This window comes from Rhodnius prolixus, unplaced genomic scaffold (genome assembly GCF_049639745.1).
Source record: "Rhodnius prolixus isolate KJV_2025 unplaced genomic scaffold, Rpr scaffold_15, whole genome shotgun sequence".
Lineage (NCBI taxonomy): Eukaryota > Metazoa > Arthropoda > Insecta > Hemiptera > Reduviidae > Rhodnius > Rhodnius prolixus.
In genome coordinates this window covers 3,980,049-3,999,396 of record NW_027411605.1, presented here as the reverse complement: position 1 = coordinate 3,999,396, position 19,348 = coordinate 3,980,049, and the positions used below count along the sequence as shown (strand labels likewise).

General features: G+C 38.1%; 1 protein-coding gene across 4 annotated transcripts in view; it reads right to left on the bottom strand.

The window, feature by feature from the left end:
- LOC141454934 (glutamate receptor ionotropic, kainate 2) overlaps window positions 1-19,348 on the bottom strand; it is a 491,708-nt gene that overhangs the window by 106,832 nt on the left and 365,528 nt on the right. For all 4 annotated transcript variants that reach the window (XM_074129640.1, XM_074129638.1, XM_074129641.1 and 1 more), the window contains one exon: window positions 8,828-8,992. In XM_074129640.1, the coding sequence (XP_073985741.1) occupies window positions 8,828-8,992 (165 nt within the window). The remainder of the gene's footprint in view (window positions 1-8,827; window positions 8,993-19,348) is intronic.

Here is a 19,348-nt window from a genome sequence, read left to right as displayed (position 1 = left end):
TATTTCAAAATACTACAAAAGCATTCGTCGTCATTTGTGTTTTTAGAACTGTAATGATCCAAACTAAAGGTTATAGATAGCATTTAAATTGCTTTTGTGTCAATGCGTGATTGAAAATTAATACAGATAGAATATAAATTATCCACAACAATTAGAAAATCTAAATCAACCCGCGTAAACAAAACAAACGGTTGCCTAGCAATTGTGTGGGTCAGTGAAAAAGCTTGAGCGGGTCCTGTGTCTGACCCGCGGGTCATAGGTTCACCATCACTGCTCTCTAGAATATGGCCATAATATGTGCACTCATTTACTTACATAATCTATAGATTAAGTTACCCCGTGCTTAGGGGATTTTTTAATTGATGGGGGTTAGATTAGCTTTATTGGTAGCTTTACCCAGGTAATGACTCTTGGGAGGGGGGTGGTGGAGACGCAGCTCTTTTGGGAAATCTAATGTTTTAGTATTTTTTATAACAAACATAAAACAGGAGCTTTTGTAAAATAAATAAATATAAAAAGCAAGCAAAAAAAGTTGAAAGGATTCTATTATATAACAATAACAAACAACCAGAACGCCATCATGAAGAGACGGAGAGGGAGAAAGAGAGAGGAAAAACGTTGTGATAAGCCAGGAAATGCTGGAAAAATAGGATGAGTGATGGAAGAAAAATATGTCGTAAGTGCTCGCATACAGGAAGACAACCACTCTATCCGCTTTTCCGCCGGAAAAACATATAAGTATCCTTTAGAAGTTCTTCTACTCATTTTCCAGGATTCTTTTTTTTTTGTTTTTCTTATAAAGTAGCTACTTACAAGTAATTCTTCCCACTGCCCGGGTTGAAGGGTTTGGAACCCCCCCAAAAAAAATTTGATTTGATTGGCGAAGAGTTTGGCTCGTAACCATTGTCGTAGGACAAGTACTTCCTACTACTGTCTGAGGAGGACATCCTGGATTTATGAGCATTAATTTTTTTTTTAAAAGAGATCTTTTACTGATTAAGCAAGTTGAAAAGTGCTTAGTTCTAACAATGAAATTTTGTGTTCCATTTATGTTGGTACGTATGCCGAATTAGCTTACGTCAATGTTCAGGTTCAAAGATGGATCTAAAAAGACGAGGTTGGTTTAGCGTGAACTTTTTATTGTACTAAGAAATTGATAATGACTAACATATTAAGGTTACCATCAAAGTTAGTAAACAATAAACCAGGGGTCCCCAAACTACGGTCCGCGGGCCACATGCGGCCCTCTGAAGAGTACATTTATCCGGGCCCTCAAGGCCGCACTTCCGGAAGGGGCCTTCTCTTTCACTAGGTGGTCAAATGAGAGGAGCACTTATATGTGGCGGTGCCGCAAAGCGCTGCGTCGCTCATGTAACAGTACTACTAGGCGCCACGGTAGCCGAGCGGGTTAAGAGGCGAGACCTGCAAAGCTAAGATGTATTGCGGTACTAGTCTATATTCCCAATGGTTAATATGAGAAATTTAACAGTAAAGTATGTTAGGCGGTTATAGGCTAGACCTGTGAAGCTAAGGTGTATTGCGGTACTAGTCTATATTCCCAATGGTTAATATGAGAAATTTAACAGTAAAGTATGTTAGGCGGTTATAGGCTAGACCTGCAAAGCTAAGATGAATTGCGGTACTAGTCTATATTCCCAATGGTTAATATGAGAAATTTAACAGTAAAGTATGTTAGGCGGTTATAGGCTAGACCTGCAAAGCTAAGATGAATTGCGGTACTAGTCTAGCCCTTGGATTGTATTTAATGTTTAATAAAAGAAAGTTACAGTAAAGTACGTTTGCTAGTCGCCTCCGTCCACGACACCTAGTAAATGGTAGTTGGACGTTAAGCCCTGCCTGAAAAAAATAAGCGATTACTTTACTTACTTTTACAGTACTACTTCCGATGACGCGGGTCGCACGCGTCACGACTCCGAAAACAGTGTAAAATAACAGCCAGAAGTAGGAAGAAAGTCCAAAGCACTATAACTAAACCGGACATTGGACCATCTCATTAGCCAAAAGCAGGCCTATAATTCCCACAGAAATACTGGGCAGTTTGGTGATTTAAATTTACTTGTTCTTTATTTGAAATATTCTATTTGTTCCCGTTTTGTTTTTTGTTGTTTTTACTTTAAAATAGTTTTTTTTTATAGTCCGGCCCTCCAACGGTCTGAGGGACAGTGAACTGGCTCCCTGTGTAAAAAGTTTGGGGACCCCTTACAATAAACAATGAGAAAAATCGTTTGTCACATTTTTGAAGAAAACCTCAAAAACTTGGAAAACTATTGAGTAAAATTGCCACTTCCTGTAGTAGATTTTTGTGTCCGTGCCCTCGTGATGACAGGAAATTTGTAAACATTTTGTGTTTTTTGATAACAAAAGTACAGACAAACAGACAAAAACTTCGCCAATGGCCAGATGGGGGCCCTCAAAGCGATGATTATTACCGGTGAGAATATAATGTAGAAAATACGTACTTTAGCAATCTTACAGGAAGTGAAAGAAAATAAATTGTAATAGTAGCAGAATGAGGTGAAGCTGATAAACAGGAAACAAGGAACTAAAGTGAATAGCTAGTAGCTATAGTTACTATGGGGAAGATTTCCACACGTTTAGAATTTCCACAGTTTTCCATTTAGCAGAGCAGAATATGGTTAAGGCGCTTATCTGAATGGAGGGGGGGTACTCCATCTTGATTTAGTGTGCAGCGGTGTGTGACTGTTAAGGAAGGTCTATATATAATGCAAGTCTTGCATAATAATACACGTACTTCTCACTTACAAGACACAACATGCGTATTGCTTGATAAGTTTTAATTAATGGAGGGAGATTATCAACAATTAATAATTATTTAAAAATTTTAATTACTTCCGGCGCAAAAATTCGTCACTAGAATCGAGGAAGATAATTTCTGTAACTTCTGTAAACTGTTAGTCAAATTTTTCTAAAACAAAAATTGATGAAATCATCACTGATCAGCTGTTTTAAAAAAGCTCCTATCAGGTTTCGGGCTATTAACCTTCATCAGGGGGTAGAGTAATTAGATTAGATTACTGCGATCCCTTTGGATCTATTGTGGTTCCCCTCACTTTAAAGCTCGCCCTCCAGACCTGTCCGTTTAATCAGACTCTTGATGCTGGAGAGCGGCTCTTGGGTAAAGCTCACAGGCCTTGGTTTTTCCTCCCCGAGAAGTAACATCATTAGCCGCAAGAGCCCCTCACACTGACACAACACGTGCAGTGGCGTTTCCTTCTCTTCCTGACAAAGGCTATCATCTGCCAGGCCCATGCGATGCATGTGTTTTCTGAGCCTGCAGTGGCCCAGTTAATAGGCCTATAATCATCCTTATAGTCCCGCGGCCTTGAATGATTAATTCTGCAGTCAGCCTCGGCGAATCGCCTTAATGATCTCCTTCGGCTGTCTCTGCCCCGTGGTAGCAAGCCACCACTCTTGAGTGCACCCATAAGTTAATGGCCGCAGTCTTCACACACTTCGGAACCTCAAAACAGGGCTCCGGGCCAACGAAGTGTCCCGCAGAGCCCTCCCGGGCCAATAAATCTGCCGCTTCGTTTCCCTTATAACCTGAATGCCCAGGTACCCAAACCATAAAGACCTTATTATGGTCACTAATTACCTTCAGAGCACCCAGACAACAGTCTCAAACCAGTTTTGAGTTGACGGGTAGAGCAATAGTTTGTTGATTAGAATTCAACTTTAGTTACATTAGCGCCCCACATTACACTTGCTGATTCAGGTAACATTAATCTCAGGATGTCAGAAAAATTGTAGTGTAAGACAGGAACATAAGTGACGTCGATTTCTCTACTTAAAACTGAGTAATCAACATCTGATGGTGGGCGGAAGTCGGAAAACGGTAAGAGAGAGAGAGATAGAATAAAACACGCGCACAACGACGAACAAAGTCAGCGATATCCACCGATAAGCCTAACTGACATTTTCACCTGGTTAAACATAAAAAAAAAGATCATAAAAATGACGCGAACAATATGGATCCAATTATTAAAAATTAAATTACCTGCAACAACCAACGTAAATGACATGAAATCACATGAAAATCTCCATGGATAACTCTAGACGAAAGAATTTATACGTACAAGCATATTCCAACAAAATATCTATCCATAAATATGGGCACAAATTTCACAACACATATTAACACAATATCGCTAATCACATGGTGCTGTAGTCCGCTAACGCACGGCTAAACCGGATATCCTCTCTGACCCAGTTTTTACTCGTCCACCCATCGTATTTTCACATCACAGTCCCCAGGTTCTGTCGGCTTCCTAGTGTACTGCCGTAGATATAGCAACGGAACCGGAAATTGAATGATGGAACACACTGATTAGGAAGAAGAAAGAGAGAGAAAAAGAGAGGAGGTGAAAGGAGGGGGGCCGTAATATTATTACGCACTCACACACAAAAACAAAGCGAAATTTTCACGAAAATCTCTAATTCCATTATTTTAGCATTTTCCTTCAATAAAGCAGTTTTTGCAAATTATGCTTTACTGTTGTATTAGTTACGATAAAACTGTCCAAACTACTTGTTTCCGGGTAACAACATGTAAAGCATAAATTAATGAGATAATTAATGGAGTTAAAAGGTTACGACTGTCAGTAATAACATAAATAATAATTTGATTTTAAGAAAAAAAGAAAATGAAAATTAAAAAACAAAAAACAATTTCTAAAGAATAACATTGAATATTGGATTAATTGGGAGAAAATCGTGGAAAATTGAGATTTTAAAGGGGAAAAAAAGAAAGCTATAGAGGGAAAAAGAGCCTTACAAAAGGATCAGGGCAGAAATGATTTTTCTTTAAATTGGCGACAGACTGCCTAAGAGAGATGGAGAGACTGACTGGAACAGCGGCAGAGATTTCCCTAACGAATTGTATATCTGGAAAACCTACAGCCTCCTCCAGTGCCTTCCGTTTCCATATCAGATCTCGTTAAATGACGCCAATTCTCAGCATAAATGTCAAGACTAGAAATCAATTTATTTGCTTATTAAAAACAATTTTCTAAACTGCTTATTCACTTCGCCTTGGATTGCCAAATAACTTTGGCACCGAATGAAGCACGCACCTTGCGGTAAGTCCTCCTTAAGTTAAAGCAAGTTAGATTATACATAAATGATTCCAGGGAATATGGTAGCTGATAATGAGTAGGTATATCACAAAACTTCGCCAAAACAGAGAAAGAGCCATTTGAATGGAAGTAACCAGATCGGCAATGAAAGGGCTAGCAAATGGTTTTGGGATGCAACGCGGAGAGCTTAGTAGAAACCGTAGTAGCAGCTCCTAAGTCCCAGATAAGTGATAGAGAGAGTTTAAAGTATTTTCCTAGTTAACTAAGGGTTAATTAGATTCGATTCTCGGTCTAAGATTTTATTATAACTTTACAGTAAATTATGTTCGCTATTCGCTTCCGTCTGCGACTCCTAATTAGGTAATAGGAAGTAAAGCCCGTCTGAAAAAATTCAGGCATTACTTTACTTCACTTTTTAATGCCTTAATACAGAAATTATTTAAGCCAAAATAACGTTAATTCAAGTAAATTATATAAATGTACTCCTTGTAATAATAATAATATTACCAATAATAATAATTATTTTTTTTTAAAGAGGGGTGAAATGCCCCCGCGGCCTACCGGCTAAAACACCCCCCTACTGCCGAGCATAGCCCGGATTCGCTTATGCAGCACTACTTCAGGCTAGGCTCCAGTTCCTTACCCCCTAGGGGTTAGCCTACTCTCCACCCAGATTTCGCCTTTTGAGGGTTAGTACTTCCGTTGTGAAAACTGCCACAGCATTCCACTGCGCCCTGCCAGAGAACATTATGCTTTGGAAGCGCTCGGGAACCCATTGACCCACTCTTCTTTCCAGATCCCTTCTGGCACGACCCCATCTTTCGCGCACAAAAAAAAATGTGTGATGGGCGTCGTCCCTCTTTCCTACGCAGAGGGGGGCAATTTCCCTCTGACCGCTTCCCTATCTTCCGTAGAAACTCCTGGAAGTAACCGTGCCCGCTGAGGAGCTGGGTGAGTTAGTAATCCACCTCCCCAAAACCCCTACCGACCCAGCTTCTGATATCTGGGAGCAGGACTGCCGTCCACCTGCCACGGGTTTCCTCCGTCCACGCAGCTTGCCACGCAGCCATAGTGCGCTTTCGTTCTTCTCGAGCGGCTGCTGCCCTATCAGCTTCCAATCTTCTTTTGAAGAGCCGCTTCCTTTCACTAGCTAGCAGCGCAACGGGGATAACTCCCGCGATGACCAAAATGGCTGGTTCAGAGACTGTTCAGTAGGCAGAGGCAATCCGCAACGCGCCAACCCTCTGGACCCGCTCCAGCCTCTCTCTGTATACTACTTTTTGAAGCGCGTCTGCCCAGATCTCAGCCCCGTATAACAGTATGGAGTGCGCCACTCCCATTAGCAACTTACGGGTATCAGCCCTCGGGCCTCCTACGTTAATAATACCAATTAATAATAATAATAATAATAATAATAACAATAATAATAACACATGATGTTTGTATTTATTTAATCATACAGTACAACCTCGATTAACCGGGCTGACCTCCAGCTATACCCATCCCGGAATACTGAAATCCCGGTTAAACCGATTACACAGTATTACATAGTAATACATTACTGTTTCGTCCCAGAGATCAACTCCTATCTTAGACGCATCCCGGAAAACTGAAATCCCGGTTAAACCGAATACACAGTATTACATAGTAATACATTACTGTTTCTTCCCAGAGATCAACTCCTATCTTAGACGGCAATCCTTTTTTTTTATTTTTTACATACATACATACATAATGGAACTTTCAAAAAAATCAGGGAATAAAATAGTTGCTGCCACGCCTACAATTATGTTACATCGGAAGACAAAAAAATTTTCCTGTCGCCACCGAAAATTAAACTTTTGTTTCGGCGCCGTACCAGCTGTTCTTATGATGACTCAACATGATCCTGGTTAATCCGAATCCCGCTTAACCGAGGGTCGGTTAATCGAGATTGCACTGTAGTTACGATAGATAATTTTTATATTTGTAATAACTGAAGCTTTAGGTTGCTATATTAGTGTCGCACCGCTGAATCCAGGAGATGAAGTCCAAAAATATAGTAAATACCAGGAGGAAATTAGTAAATACAATAAAAATTATTAAACTATTTTCTAAAGACAATATTGACGTCATGGAATTGTGTCTCAGACAAAAGGCTAAAGTTGCCTTGTCAAGACAGGTAACTTTAGCACACGCAACGTAATTGGTGGATGGCAGTTAGTAACAAGTTTCTTCGGGAGTAAGAAGGAGTGGGGATAACGCTAACCAACGAGGGAGAGTTTAACTCATCTCCCACATCCACAGATATGCTTCATCTTACTTGGCCACCCACCTCTCTAAGTAAGAGTACATTCTCTGCTCTCAAAACTTGTTTTATACGTCAGGATGAATGCTGAGGCTTCTGGAGTAGAATGCGATAGAGTGGAACGGCTAGACAGTCGGGGGTTTTAACCCGGGGTTAGAAGAGGCAGCCAACACCCTGGGGACAATTCAAACTTATCTTTATCCTTTAGTTGTTCCCCACGCACTATCTGCCTCCTCTTATTTCCCGTCTTCCTTCTCTTATCTTCTTTTCCAAAAGGGAAACTTAACGCCAACCCTTTGGCGCTAATCTTTTTTTTTTCTCTCCCTCTTTTATTTTCTCTCACAATGAGCTGGAAAAATAATAGAATTTTTCCCCAATCTAATCAGTTACACCAGAGAAAGATATTTCATAATAACCTCTTTGCTACATCTGTTAACAAAAATTTTCCTGTCACTGATAGCGATTTAGAGCAATAATTTGTGAATAATGTTAAAAAGAAGTTCCCAAAAATGTATCAGATAAATTAGTTCTACAATTAATTTAGTCTAAATTTGAATAACAACTTTAGAACCACTGAATAACTTGTAAAAGAATTGAAATCGAGGCGTTGATAAGAATTTGACGCTATCTTTTAGAACAAGAGTGACAAGGGCGCCACGGTAGCCGAGCGGTTGTAGGCTAGACCCGCAAAGCTAAGATGTATTGCGGTACTAGTCTATATTCCCAATGGTTAATATGAGAAATTAATTGTAAAGTATGTTAGGCGGTTATAGGCTAGACCCGCAAAGCTAAGATGTATTGTTGGTTTAGTGCGTTCGATTCCCGGTCTTTAGGCCTTGGTTTTATTTAAGTTAATAAAATAAAATTTACAGTAAAGTATGTTAGGCGGTTATAGGCTAGACCCGCAAAGCTAAGATGTATTGTTGGTTTAGTGGGTTCGATTCCCGGTCTTTAGGCCTTGGTTTTATTTAACGGTTAATAAAATAAAATTTACAGTAAAGTATGTTTGCTAATCGCCTCCCCGTCCACAACACCTAATTGATAGTTGGGCGTTAAGCCCCGCCTGAAAAAATAGGCGATTACTTTACTTTACTTTTTACTTTACAAGAGTGACAAAGAAGCGCAAGGCTCACTCATTCATGCCATTCTCTGAAAATCACTTCTTCCGCCTCACAGAACCTGAAAATGAATAAATTTCAGCATAGAAAATCTAAATTAATGTTTGCGAACCAGTAGAAATTTATGGACAATCAGGATTTAGCCAAAAGATATAATTAGATTGAAATTTAGATTTCCCGTAACAGTATCTGGATTGGTCAATAAGGAATATTGACGTCCTTAAAAAATGCACTGAAGCCAATGAAATATCTTCTTTTTTTTTTTAATTTTTTTACCAGCTATTTTAATTGAGTCCTCTACTTACCCGAATGATGCCAGTCTTGTTTAATATAGAATGTCCGATTGGTTGAAATCTTTCCATCTGATGTAATAGATCGGCCACTTTCTCATTCTCCACGTCCACAATTCTGAACGCTGTCATATTGACGGAATTATATTTAAAATCTTCTAAATCAAACGTCTCGATATCCTGGAACAAAGTAGATGAATATTGACGATGTAGTTCGTGTTAATTTAAGATGTAGATGTTTTATTTTCACTTTACATATTCCTTATTTAATACAACAGATTCTCTTATTTAGTAGCGTAAGATAAAACGAAAAAAATGAGACATAATAGCAATACTTTTTCTTAGAGGAGTTAGAGAATCAAAGACTCTACACCAGTGCTTCCTAACCTTTTTCTGGTCATGGCACATTAGTCAGATACCAAACAGTAAACGGCACACAGGAACTGAAATGCTGCCATTTCATTTTAAAATGACGTATGCTCAACTAGTGCTGTAATAGCCTACAAAAATACAAGTTTTCGTGGCAGGCTGTAACATTAATAACAAACCCAATCATTCACCCGTCTATCCCATTCTCTGTCAATACAATTAAACTACATGTACACAGTAGCAATGAATCTTATGACAAAGAAATTCTTAATTTTAATGCCCATTATTGATGCCATCAAGAAGTGCCTGTAATTCATCCGTAACTACAAAGAAAGTGATTAAAAGCCCCTCTAAATGAGATCAAAGTTACCAAAAACTAAACAGTCAATGAAGAAGAACGAAAGCTTTGAGACATATTTTACTAATTCTCCATCTTGAATCCTCTTGAAGCAAGTTAACTCCAACAAGCAGAACTCTGATGAAATGAGGTTTGTATTGTTTAGAAACTAATGATATTTCCGCATCATTTTATGTTTTATTTCATTACAGGAATATGAGGTTATACTATTTTAACTTGTAGTTAATTTTAAAGGAACACCATTATAATTTTATAATTATTTTTTTTTTTTAACTTTTTGTCACGTCACACTTCTACAGTTGTGTGCCGCGACGCATAATGTTGGGAAACACTGCTCTACACGATGGAAAAAAAAGATTCATGACTTTATTTGGCCGCCATTTTGAAGCACCACAAAGCTCCATGTTGAAAACAGATATACTATCATTAGTACAATACTGAAATGGATCTGTTTCTCAGCAATTAGGCTATCGCCGCAAAGCTCCTGCATTATAGGAACTCCTGATACAAGTACTGTTAACAGCAACCTCCCACTTGACTTTCCGACTTGTGAGAAAATGAGAAAAGTAATAATGATATATATATTTTTTTTTTCTTAAACTTTATTAAGAAAAATCTAATATGCAAATTGAGCAAAAGTTTTTCCTCTCCTACGTCATAAAAAAAAAGAAAAAGTTGGGCTGGAAAAGATTACATGAAATCAAGGAAAATATTATTAAAATTGCCCTTTGCCTTTCCCCCCGTCCCTAAATGGTTCCTTTTTCTTCCTTCCATTTTGAATAACTTCTAAATAAATATATATTTTAATCTTAATGAGTTTTTAAATTACAGAAAAAAAATGGCTGAATTTTGCATTTATATATCCAAATGTTTCTTTTTTCTAAATGAATATTCAATATGGTGGGATTTCAATATTTTAATGAAATAGAAAAAAGGATATCCGTTTTCCAATGACGAAGATAAAAAAAAAAAACAATCACGTCATAAATCTGAATTTATTAATTTTTAATCGAAGATAAATATTCTATCTGGTCTTTGTATATTTGGTTGTGTAATTCAGCCTGTTATTGTAAGGGAAACTTGTGGAATTATTATTGCAAATTGTAAAAAATATGGAAAAATGTGCTGCTGGATAATATCTTTGATTTTATCCGCTAGCTAGCTGAGTCAAGTCAGTGCAGGACGACAAATAAAGTCGAACTCTCTACCTCTGATGATGGGTGAAAATCCAAAACCAGTCTGGGAACGCACTGAGCATGCGAACTTCAACGACCGGTAAAATCAAAGATAAAGAAAACATGATAACTTTTAATCTTTTATTTATCAATCATACTACCACCTACGCACGTAGGAACATCAGCTTCATCACTGCTAGTGAACGGAAGAAAGCCGAAATGCCCACTGTGTAGAGAGAGACTGACCGTGATCCACATGTTAGAAGAGTGTCAGGCACTTAAAGGAAAGAGACAAAGAACAGGACTACCTTGCTAAACTATACTAAAAGAGGGTTCCCCTTATATAGGAAGGCTATTTACTTTTTGAAGAGTAGTAACTTGTATAGTAAAATTTAGATCAGTTAGGTTAGGCTAGGTTAGGATATCTTAAGCGAGGAGTGGAATATCGAGTACACTCCTCCAGAGTGAATGTAGAAAGCGTGTATGTACGTATTAGTAAGAATGTATTTATTGGTATGAATGTACTTGCTGGTATAAATGTATTTATTAGTAAAAATGTATTTATTGGTATGAATGTACTTGCTGGTATAAATGTATTTATTAGTAAAAATGTATTTATTGGTATGAATGTACTTGCTGGTATAAATGTATTTATTAGTAAAAATGTATTTATTGGTATGAATGTACTTGCTGGTATAAATGTATTTATTTAGTTAGTGCTTAGGTAATGATTTCGTAAGCAATCCCCTGATCTTAGCTAGAGAATGGCGCGAAATGTTAGACTGACTTCTCCCCGTCGTCGGATGCGATGGTAAAGAGAGTAAGTCAAGACCATAATACCATACCTCCTTAGCTCCCTCCGCCTTTGACCATTCAAAGGCGTTGTTTTGGATGCTGGGTATTTTGGGCAAGCGCCATTCTAGTTCGAGTGGAAAGGAAAGAGTGTGAGTCGCTAATAACCTTGCAGTTGATGCGCCGGAAAACAAAAAAAAAATCAGCTTCATCATTAAGGTTCCCCAACTCCGGCAGCCAGATCAAAGGTCTGGGATAAATCATAATCTATTTAGATACTAGTAAAGAGAATGCGATGCGACACTGTAATTACAATCGAAATTCATTCTATCTGGAACCTGCAGAGCTGGTTACTGAAAATCTGTGGCTGAAGTTACGCATTGTTGATATGGCTAAGGATGTTACTCCTCGGGGGAGGAAAAACCGAGGCCCTGAGAGCTTTACCCAGGAAGCCGCTCTCCAGAATTAAGAGTTTGATTAAAAGGACGGGTCTGGAGGGTGAGCTTTAGAGTGAGGGGAGCCCACAATAGATCCAAAAAGGGGTCGCAGTGGTGTAGGCCTTGAGGCCGCCCTAGTTTAATCTATCTATCTACGCATTGTTGATGGCTGATGTAGCTGAAACGAGAATTGAGGAGGGTATCTTCGAGGTGATGACTCAGTCTGCGTCAAGTGAGTCATACCGGAAGCTTAAATTAGAACGGAAGTTTCGAGTTTTCAGCGATTTTTTTTTTTAACAGGAAATTTGAACTTTAGTATAAATTTTTCTCTCACTCTTGTAAGAGTAAGGTACTCCTTACATTAATAGAAAGAGAAACAGCAATTACTGAACTAGGCCAATGGAAAAGAGAAAAGAGATGTGTGCTGTAGAGATGGTAATTAGAATGTTATTTTGGCCGTAGGATGTGGTGATGAGAGTTTTCCAACTGCAGAGATCATGTTATTGCTGTTATCGTGTGTGTGTGTGTGTGTGTGTGTGCGTGCGTGCGTAAGTATGCTGCGCTAATTACCGTATTGTGCAAACGATCTGTTAGGATGGTAACTGCTGCAGAGTCTGGTATAGGTCCAGTTAGCCAGCATCCCAGCACAGCCACCAGAGAGGGTTTGGTCACATTACAATTGTGTGCCTATGAGGGTTGTATATGGTATGTTTTAGTTCGTGTTCGTGGTGGCGAATGAGGGTTAACCACAGTTTAACGCTCAGCGACAATAACCGAAACAGAACCTACAAACACACATGGTAACAAAACATATTGTGTACAACGTTTCCCCTCCGAATCAGCGCAACTATCTTACAAGTAAGTTAGCCACTATGTCCCCCCTTCTAGTACAATACAATCACACTGGGGGCTAGCTGTAACCGCACTAATTCAACCTTCAGAACTTGCCCATCACTTCCTCTAACAAGATATTGGGGGAACACTCCTTGTGCAACACTGTAAGCCGTTCGCTCATCAGCATGCATTAATCACTACTAACAAGGGACGACCTAAATATATGCATCCCCAAGTAACTAATCTTCCACAGAACAACATCTGCTCTATGAGTAGCGAAATTGAATACTATCACTTCAATCAACTAGCTAATAATATTCATCGCTAAGTTGAACTAGCTAACCCGTCAGTTAAGCTCGAAATGCTAAAAATCGCAGGATGCACATCGCCATCAAGAAAAGAAGAACTTTAAATTTTCTTCAAAAGAACTTCAACGATCTTCCTTAAACTGGGACACTAGTTGCCCTTCGGAACATCCGCACCAAGTACTCTGCTACTGCGGGCTTTAGGTCTTGCTTAGGGCTCGAAACTATTGGTTTTTTAACGCTGTTCAACCAGAAGATGTTAAAATTTAGAAAATTACAAATGGAAAACAAAGGTTTACTCATTCTTCACATGCTCGATCCTAGGTTGACAGTATGGTTCAAAGCCTTTGAACAAGGCTTGCTACCCCCCTCCACTACATCCAAATTAAGTTAAGTTACAAAAAGTAAAGTAATTGCCTATTTTTTCATGCGAGCTTTACGTACATTCAACCACCGATTAGGTGTCGTGGACGGAGGCGATATTAACAAACATACTTTACTATAAATTTCTCCATTAGAAATATATAGACTAGTACCGTAATACATCGTAGCTTTGCGGGTCTAGCCTATAACCGCCTAACATACTTTACTATAAATTTCTCATATTAACCATTGAGAGTATAGACTAGTACCGCAATACATCTTAGCTTTGTGGGTCTCGCCTCTAACCGCTCGGCTACCGTGGCTCCTAGTTAAGTAATAATATATTAATGCCATTATTCTCCCAGTCACATAGAAAAATGATTACAGGAAAAGATACAAAACCTATTTACGTATGACGCCCAGTTTTCTTTTAACACTTTCCTCTCTTTTTACTTAGTGAGAACATGACGGAAAAGTCTCCACATTTACTGGGGAGCTTAACGACAAAATAATATCCCCTCTTTCACTGGTGCTTTAAGGATAGTGGTTTTTCTTTTTAGTGCTGGCACTAAGGACGTCCCGCGAAGAACCTAGAAGCTGCAGCCAATCTTAGGGATGAGGAAGGTTATTATGTGTGAAATAACAGTAAGAAAGGTTAAACATTTCGCATTAACCTTTCTTGAATTACTGTTTATTTTTGTTTTCTTATTATTATTTTTTTTTCATCGACTTTTCTTCCTTAGCGGGACTTTTCTTAGTGAAATGGTGGGTGGGGGGCATTATGTGGCAGGGTAAAAGTTCTTCCGACGTAAAGGGAAAGCAGGAAGGAAATTTACGTGAAAAAGGGGTACTTAAAGTGAAGTTGATGAAACTGGTAATACTTTTATATCAACGTAAAGAAGTTTTTTCCTCGGGAAAGTGGGGAAAAGTTATTTTTATTTATTTAGTTCTTTTACGATGTTTCTTCATCGAGAGGTCGGAAAATGAGGGTAAAAGTTTTTCTCTACTCCCTCCCGAAAATATCAAAGCGAATTTTAAGGAGTTTTTCCCTTTCAGCTGGGAACAGGCACACACATGTTTATCCTCTCTCTCTCTCTCTCTCTCTTCTGAATTTCTTAAGTTCCTATAAAAACTAATTTTCTTTAAACTCGGGAAATTTAAACAAGTTTTCCTGGTAGTTGTAGTCGGGTGCTCGATTCCAGAATTTACACTTTTCCCAGTTGAATTGGGAGGGAAAAAACCCCTTCCTGCGAGATTATTACAAGTAACTAGAACCGAAATGTTGAATTTCAAATAGAGATCTTAAATCAGAATCAAACGTTTGATTGCTTATGTTCAAGGGTTATTCTGAACACAGAACAACTGTTATAAGTGAGAACCTAGTTTTTATAATCGGAGAGAGATTACAAAGAGGATAAGAATTTTTTCTGGTAGGCTGTTTTGAACGTGTTCTGAAAAGAGTCCAAATCAGAGGGAGGATGTAGAGGAATTTTGAAGAAAAGTGGATGAATGGAAAAGAGATGAGATGATGTTGAAGTTTGCAGCATACCTTAGCATAGAGGTGCCAGTGAGACTGAGTAAGACGCACTTTGAAACTACAGCCTTGACTGCAAGACCCACGTCTAAAGCCAAAAAGTTATCTTTCGTCTATTCTAAAACACTGATGTGAAGTCAGAAGCAACGGAGCAAAGTCTATCACCCTGAACGACGCACAATTATTACTAACCATCATTTGTCTGCAGCATGAATGCACAAGACTGGGTTCCACGAAATGTTGTTGAAGACCACGAAGTGGGACTTGAACTACACCCCAGGAGATGTAGCAGATCATATGGTATTATCTTTAGAAGCTTCAACATGGACTAAGGGCTATGGGATTCAGTCCTATCATTTCTGTAAATTCCTTACAGAGTACACAATTTTGATGTGCATAGTTCTGATCCTTTCTGACTGCAACATAGCAACACAGGATCTTTGAAGGATCCCGGTAGTGTAGCGTACGTTGCCTTAGCAGCAGTAATAATATCCGTCAATGGTAAAATTGTTATAATAAAATCAGTAGCTGTACAAAGTCGACTTATAATTTAAAAAACCACAATGAAAGAAACGCAAGCTACCTAATGTAGGTAGATAGGAAAAAGCTGTTCCCGAAAGTCTAATTTACGATGTTTAGGATAAGGGCTTTTGAAGGGCATTCATCCAGAACATCTACCGAGTATAGAAGGCCACTCTATTTTATTCGCTACTTTTGTAAAGATGTTTCTTAAAAAATGAAACGTAAAAAAATATGGTTCTCTAAGGAAAATGAAAATTTTTTAAGAAGAAATATTAAAGATTAGAAAGAGGAGTTTTATATTTAAAAAGAAAAATAAAGGAAAATTAAAATGAAAATTATGAAAAAAGAAAACTAAATAAAGAAAACAAACAACAAAAACAAAAATTACGAAACAAAAATTACAGTAGCATGATAACAAGTAAAATGAAGACTGCTGGGAAATGAAAGATAATTAGAGAGCTGGTATTTTGGATGAAAAGTGAAAAAGGAAAAGCTAGGCAACATCTAGAATTACTGCTGGTCCTGGAGCATCCTGAAGGAGATGGGATTTCTGTTCATAGAAAAAGTTAAGGAAGGCTTAAAGTGTTAAAAAAGATATTTTTTTTACAAAATTAGATCTCAGTAAAATAAAAAAAAGAATCCGGAAATATGGTAATAACACTGAAATTTTCGTAAAATAGACCCAAATTAGGTTATTCAACAGGTAAGTTCGGATATAATTCCAAACATGTTGCTAACCCTTATTAATTTAAGGCTTAGCGAAAAAATGTATTAAACCGTTGAGAAAGTTCTAAAGTCCCGGATATATAAGTGTACCGGAAACCTAAACTTCCGGTACTTTAGTAAACAGGAAACAAGTAATACGTTGAATAAGATTTGGTGAACACACTCACATGACATTAAACCGCAATTTACGTCATAAAATTTTGATGTAAACTGTTCGAAAAAAAAAAATGATAAAAACTTTTAAAAAATACTGAATTCTCTCTTGTAAAATCTTTGCAGCATCTTTTGTTCTCATGTCCTCAGTACAATCCGTACAAAAAACATTAATTTAGACAAGTACTTCCCTCTTGGTAATTATTGTCTTGCCCAACTTTCAATCAATGGTAAACTGCAGAAGTTACTACATATATATTCTTCTTTACTATTACTTCTTTTAAATTGAACAGTTGGTAGAAGAGGAAAGAGAGTTTTCTGTTCACCATAATTTCCTTTGAAGTTGAGCCAAAAGAAAAGCCTCTCTAGTAAAAACAATCTTGTTTGTTACAAAGTTCAAACGGTACTTCCGCCCTGTCTATTTCCTTTAAATTCAAAATTCTACTTACACATTGCATTCCAATTGTTTGGGCGATGTACATTATATCTCAATGGGCTAGACCCGCAAAGCTAATATGCATTGTGATTCCGGGTTCGATTCCCCGGTCTTATGTCTTGGATTTTATTTAAAGGTTAATTAAAGAAATTTACAGTAAAGTATGTTAGGCGATTATAGACTAGACCCGCAAAGCTAAGATGTATTGCGGTACTAGTCTATCTTCCCAATGGTTAATATTAGAAATTTATAGTAAAGTATGTTAGGCGGTTATAGGCTAGACCCGCAAAGCTAAGATGTATTGCGGTACTAGTCTATATTCCCAACGGTTAATAAAAGAAATTTATAGTAAAGTATGTTTGCTAGTCGCCTCCGATCACGACACCTAAAAGATAGTTAGGCGTAAAGCCCCGCCTGAAAAAAATAGGCAATTACTTTACTTATTATATCTAAATGACCCTTAAAGGGAGCCATAGCCGTACTTAAACTCTGGTACTGCCATAAGAAGCCAAGAAAATATTACAAACAAAAGTTGCAGATCTGTATGTGTGTAATGGGGTAAAGCTAGTTCAAAGAAAATGGAAAAATAATGTGTATAAATGCATCTAATAAAGATAGAAGGATGTATTGTCTCTATACTACAGCTTATACAAAATAGTTACACGAAATAAAACAAGGCGTTGCTCCTTTCAAGTGCTGAATAGAACTGGCTAAATTTTATTTATGTAACAATATTATTCACAGAAAAATAATAATAATCATATGTCTTATTAGAAGAAAAGTATTTAGTTCCATATGGGAGTTGAATTCTTTGAATTCTTTAGAGTGCTGCCGCCACACCAGAGGACCTTACGCACTTTCTCCATAACTCTGGTAAATTAGAGAAATTACGCTAATGGTCAACCCAATTTTGTTAACTTCGAATCACAATCGTCGTTGGGAAGAAATTGGTTCGAATTCCTTCTATAAAAAAAGAACAGTTATACAGTTACGGGCTCTGTGGGCCCACACGCCGCTTTCTGGCTAGAGATCTTTCAAGGATAAAACTGAGTTTTACACTTTTCTCTATACAGCCCGCCCACCCACACAATCCGAACAAGCTACATAAAAAGAGAAATCCAGTTATTATCCTGGAGACAAGGGGACATTACAGCCGTCCGCACCGTGTAAACCATGGCCCAAGCTGGAGGGAATGGATTAACGTAACTGGTTCACTTAAGTGTATAATTTAATGTGGCAATGTTTTACTACTTTTTTGGAGGGGTTGGGGGCAGGGGAATATAAGAGCAAGTTTTAGCGCCGGACGTGTGGAGCTCCGTGTGGATGAGATAGGGGGCCAAGATATGGAAGGGCTGTGGTAGTGCAGGAGGGAAGGAACATCCCTCCTCCAAAGGGCCAGATAGCGGAAGAGACTTTCCGGTGCCCTTCTGTCGGGCGGGATGGTGCAGAGTCCTGTTAGTCCTTCCCCCCACCCACCATAATAAACACCCAACCCTTAAAACCCGCCAGTATCCAAACTAGGTTTCCTAACCAACCTCTCCTAAACCGCGGCGGCGATTTTGTATTTCATCTAGTCACCCCTTCCATCTCTGCACTAAAGTTCACTGGCTAGTCCACCCTCAGGGCCCCTAACCTCAAGTTAATCTAGGACCCAGTTTATAGAGATAATTAATTATTTGATTTATTATTAATGTAAAGTTATGGAATTTTGATTACGTACCTATCAAGGAGGGGAGTGGGTTTCAACATGGTGAAATTAGTAGTTACACTATTAAAATATTGATAAACTTTTATATCTCATGTATTGCGGTACTAGTCTATATTCTCAATGGTTAATACGAGAAATTTATAGTAAAGTATGCTAGGCGGTTATAGGCTAGACCCGCAAAGCTAAGATGTATTGCGGTACTAGTCTATTTTCCCAATGGCTAATATGAGAAATTTATAGTAAAGTATGTTAGGCGGTTATAGGCTAGCCCCGCAAAGCTAAGATGTATTGCAGTACTAGTCTATATTCACAATGGTTAATACGAGAAATAACTGAGTCATACTCCGGGAACTGTTCCGAAAATATTATTAAAAGTTCAAAGGAAGAAGAAGACACACGTGTACATGAAGATGTTGGTGCCGATATCCCTCGAAGGGTAAGTGTCACTCTGCCAAAAAAAAAAAGAAGATGTTCTCAGCTCTACATAATGATCGACGACTACGGAAACTCTTGAGGAACGGAAATACTACTAACGGCTACCGAAATAAATCAGGAATCGTCATTCAAAGAGGTTGTGGATAATCTTGAATCATATTTTGAATAAACGATTCGTGTACAAAGTCTTGATGTACAATAATAGTCTAGATAGGTTTGCCTAGATGCCGCGCCGAGTCTTATTACCAAACATTTATAGTTCAAAATCTCATGCCGTTTTTTGAGAAGTTTTCAGAAGAAATGAAGACCATCACAAAATTACCTTTCAATGAAGACGCGTATTACGAAGTAAAGTAAAGTAATTGCCTATTTTTTTCAGGCGTGCTTTA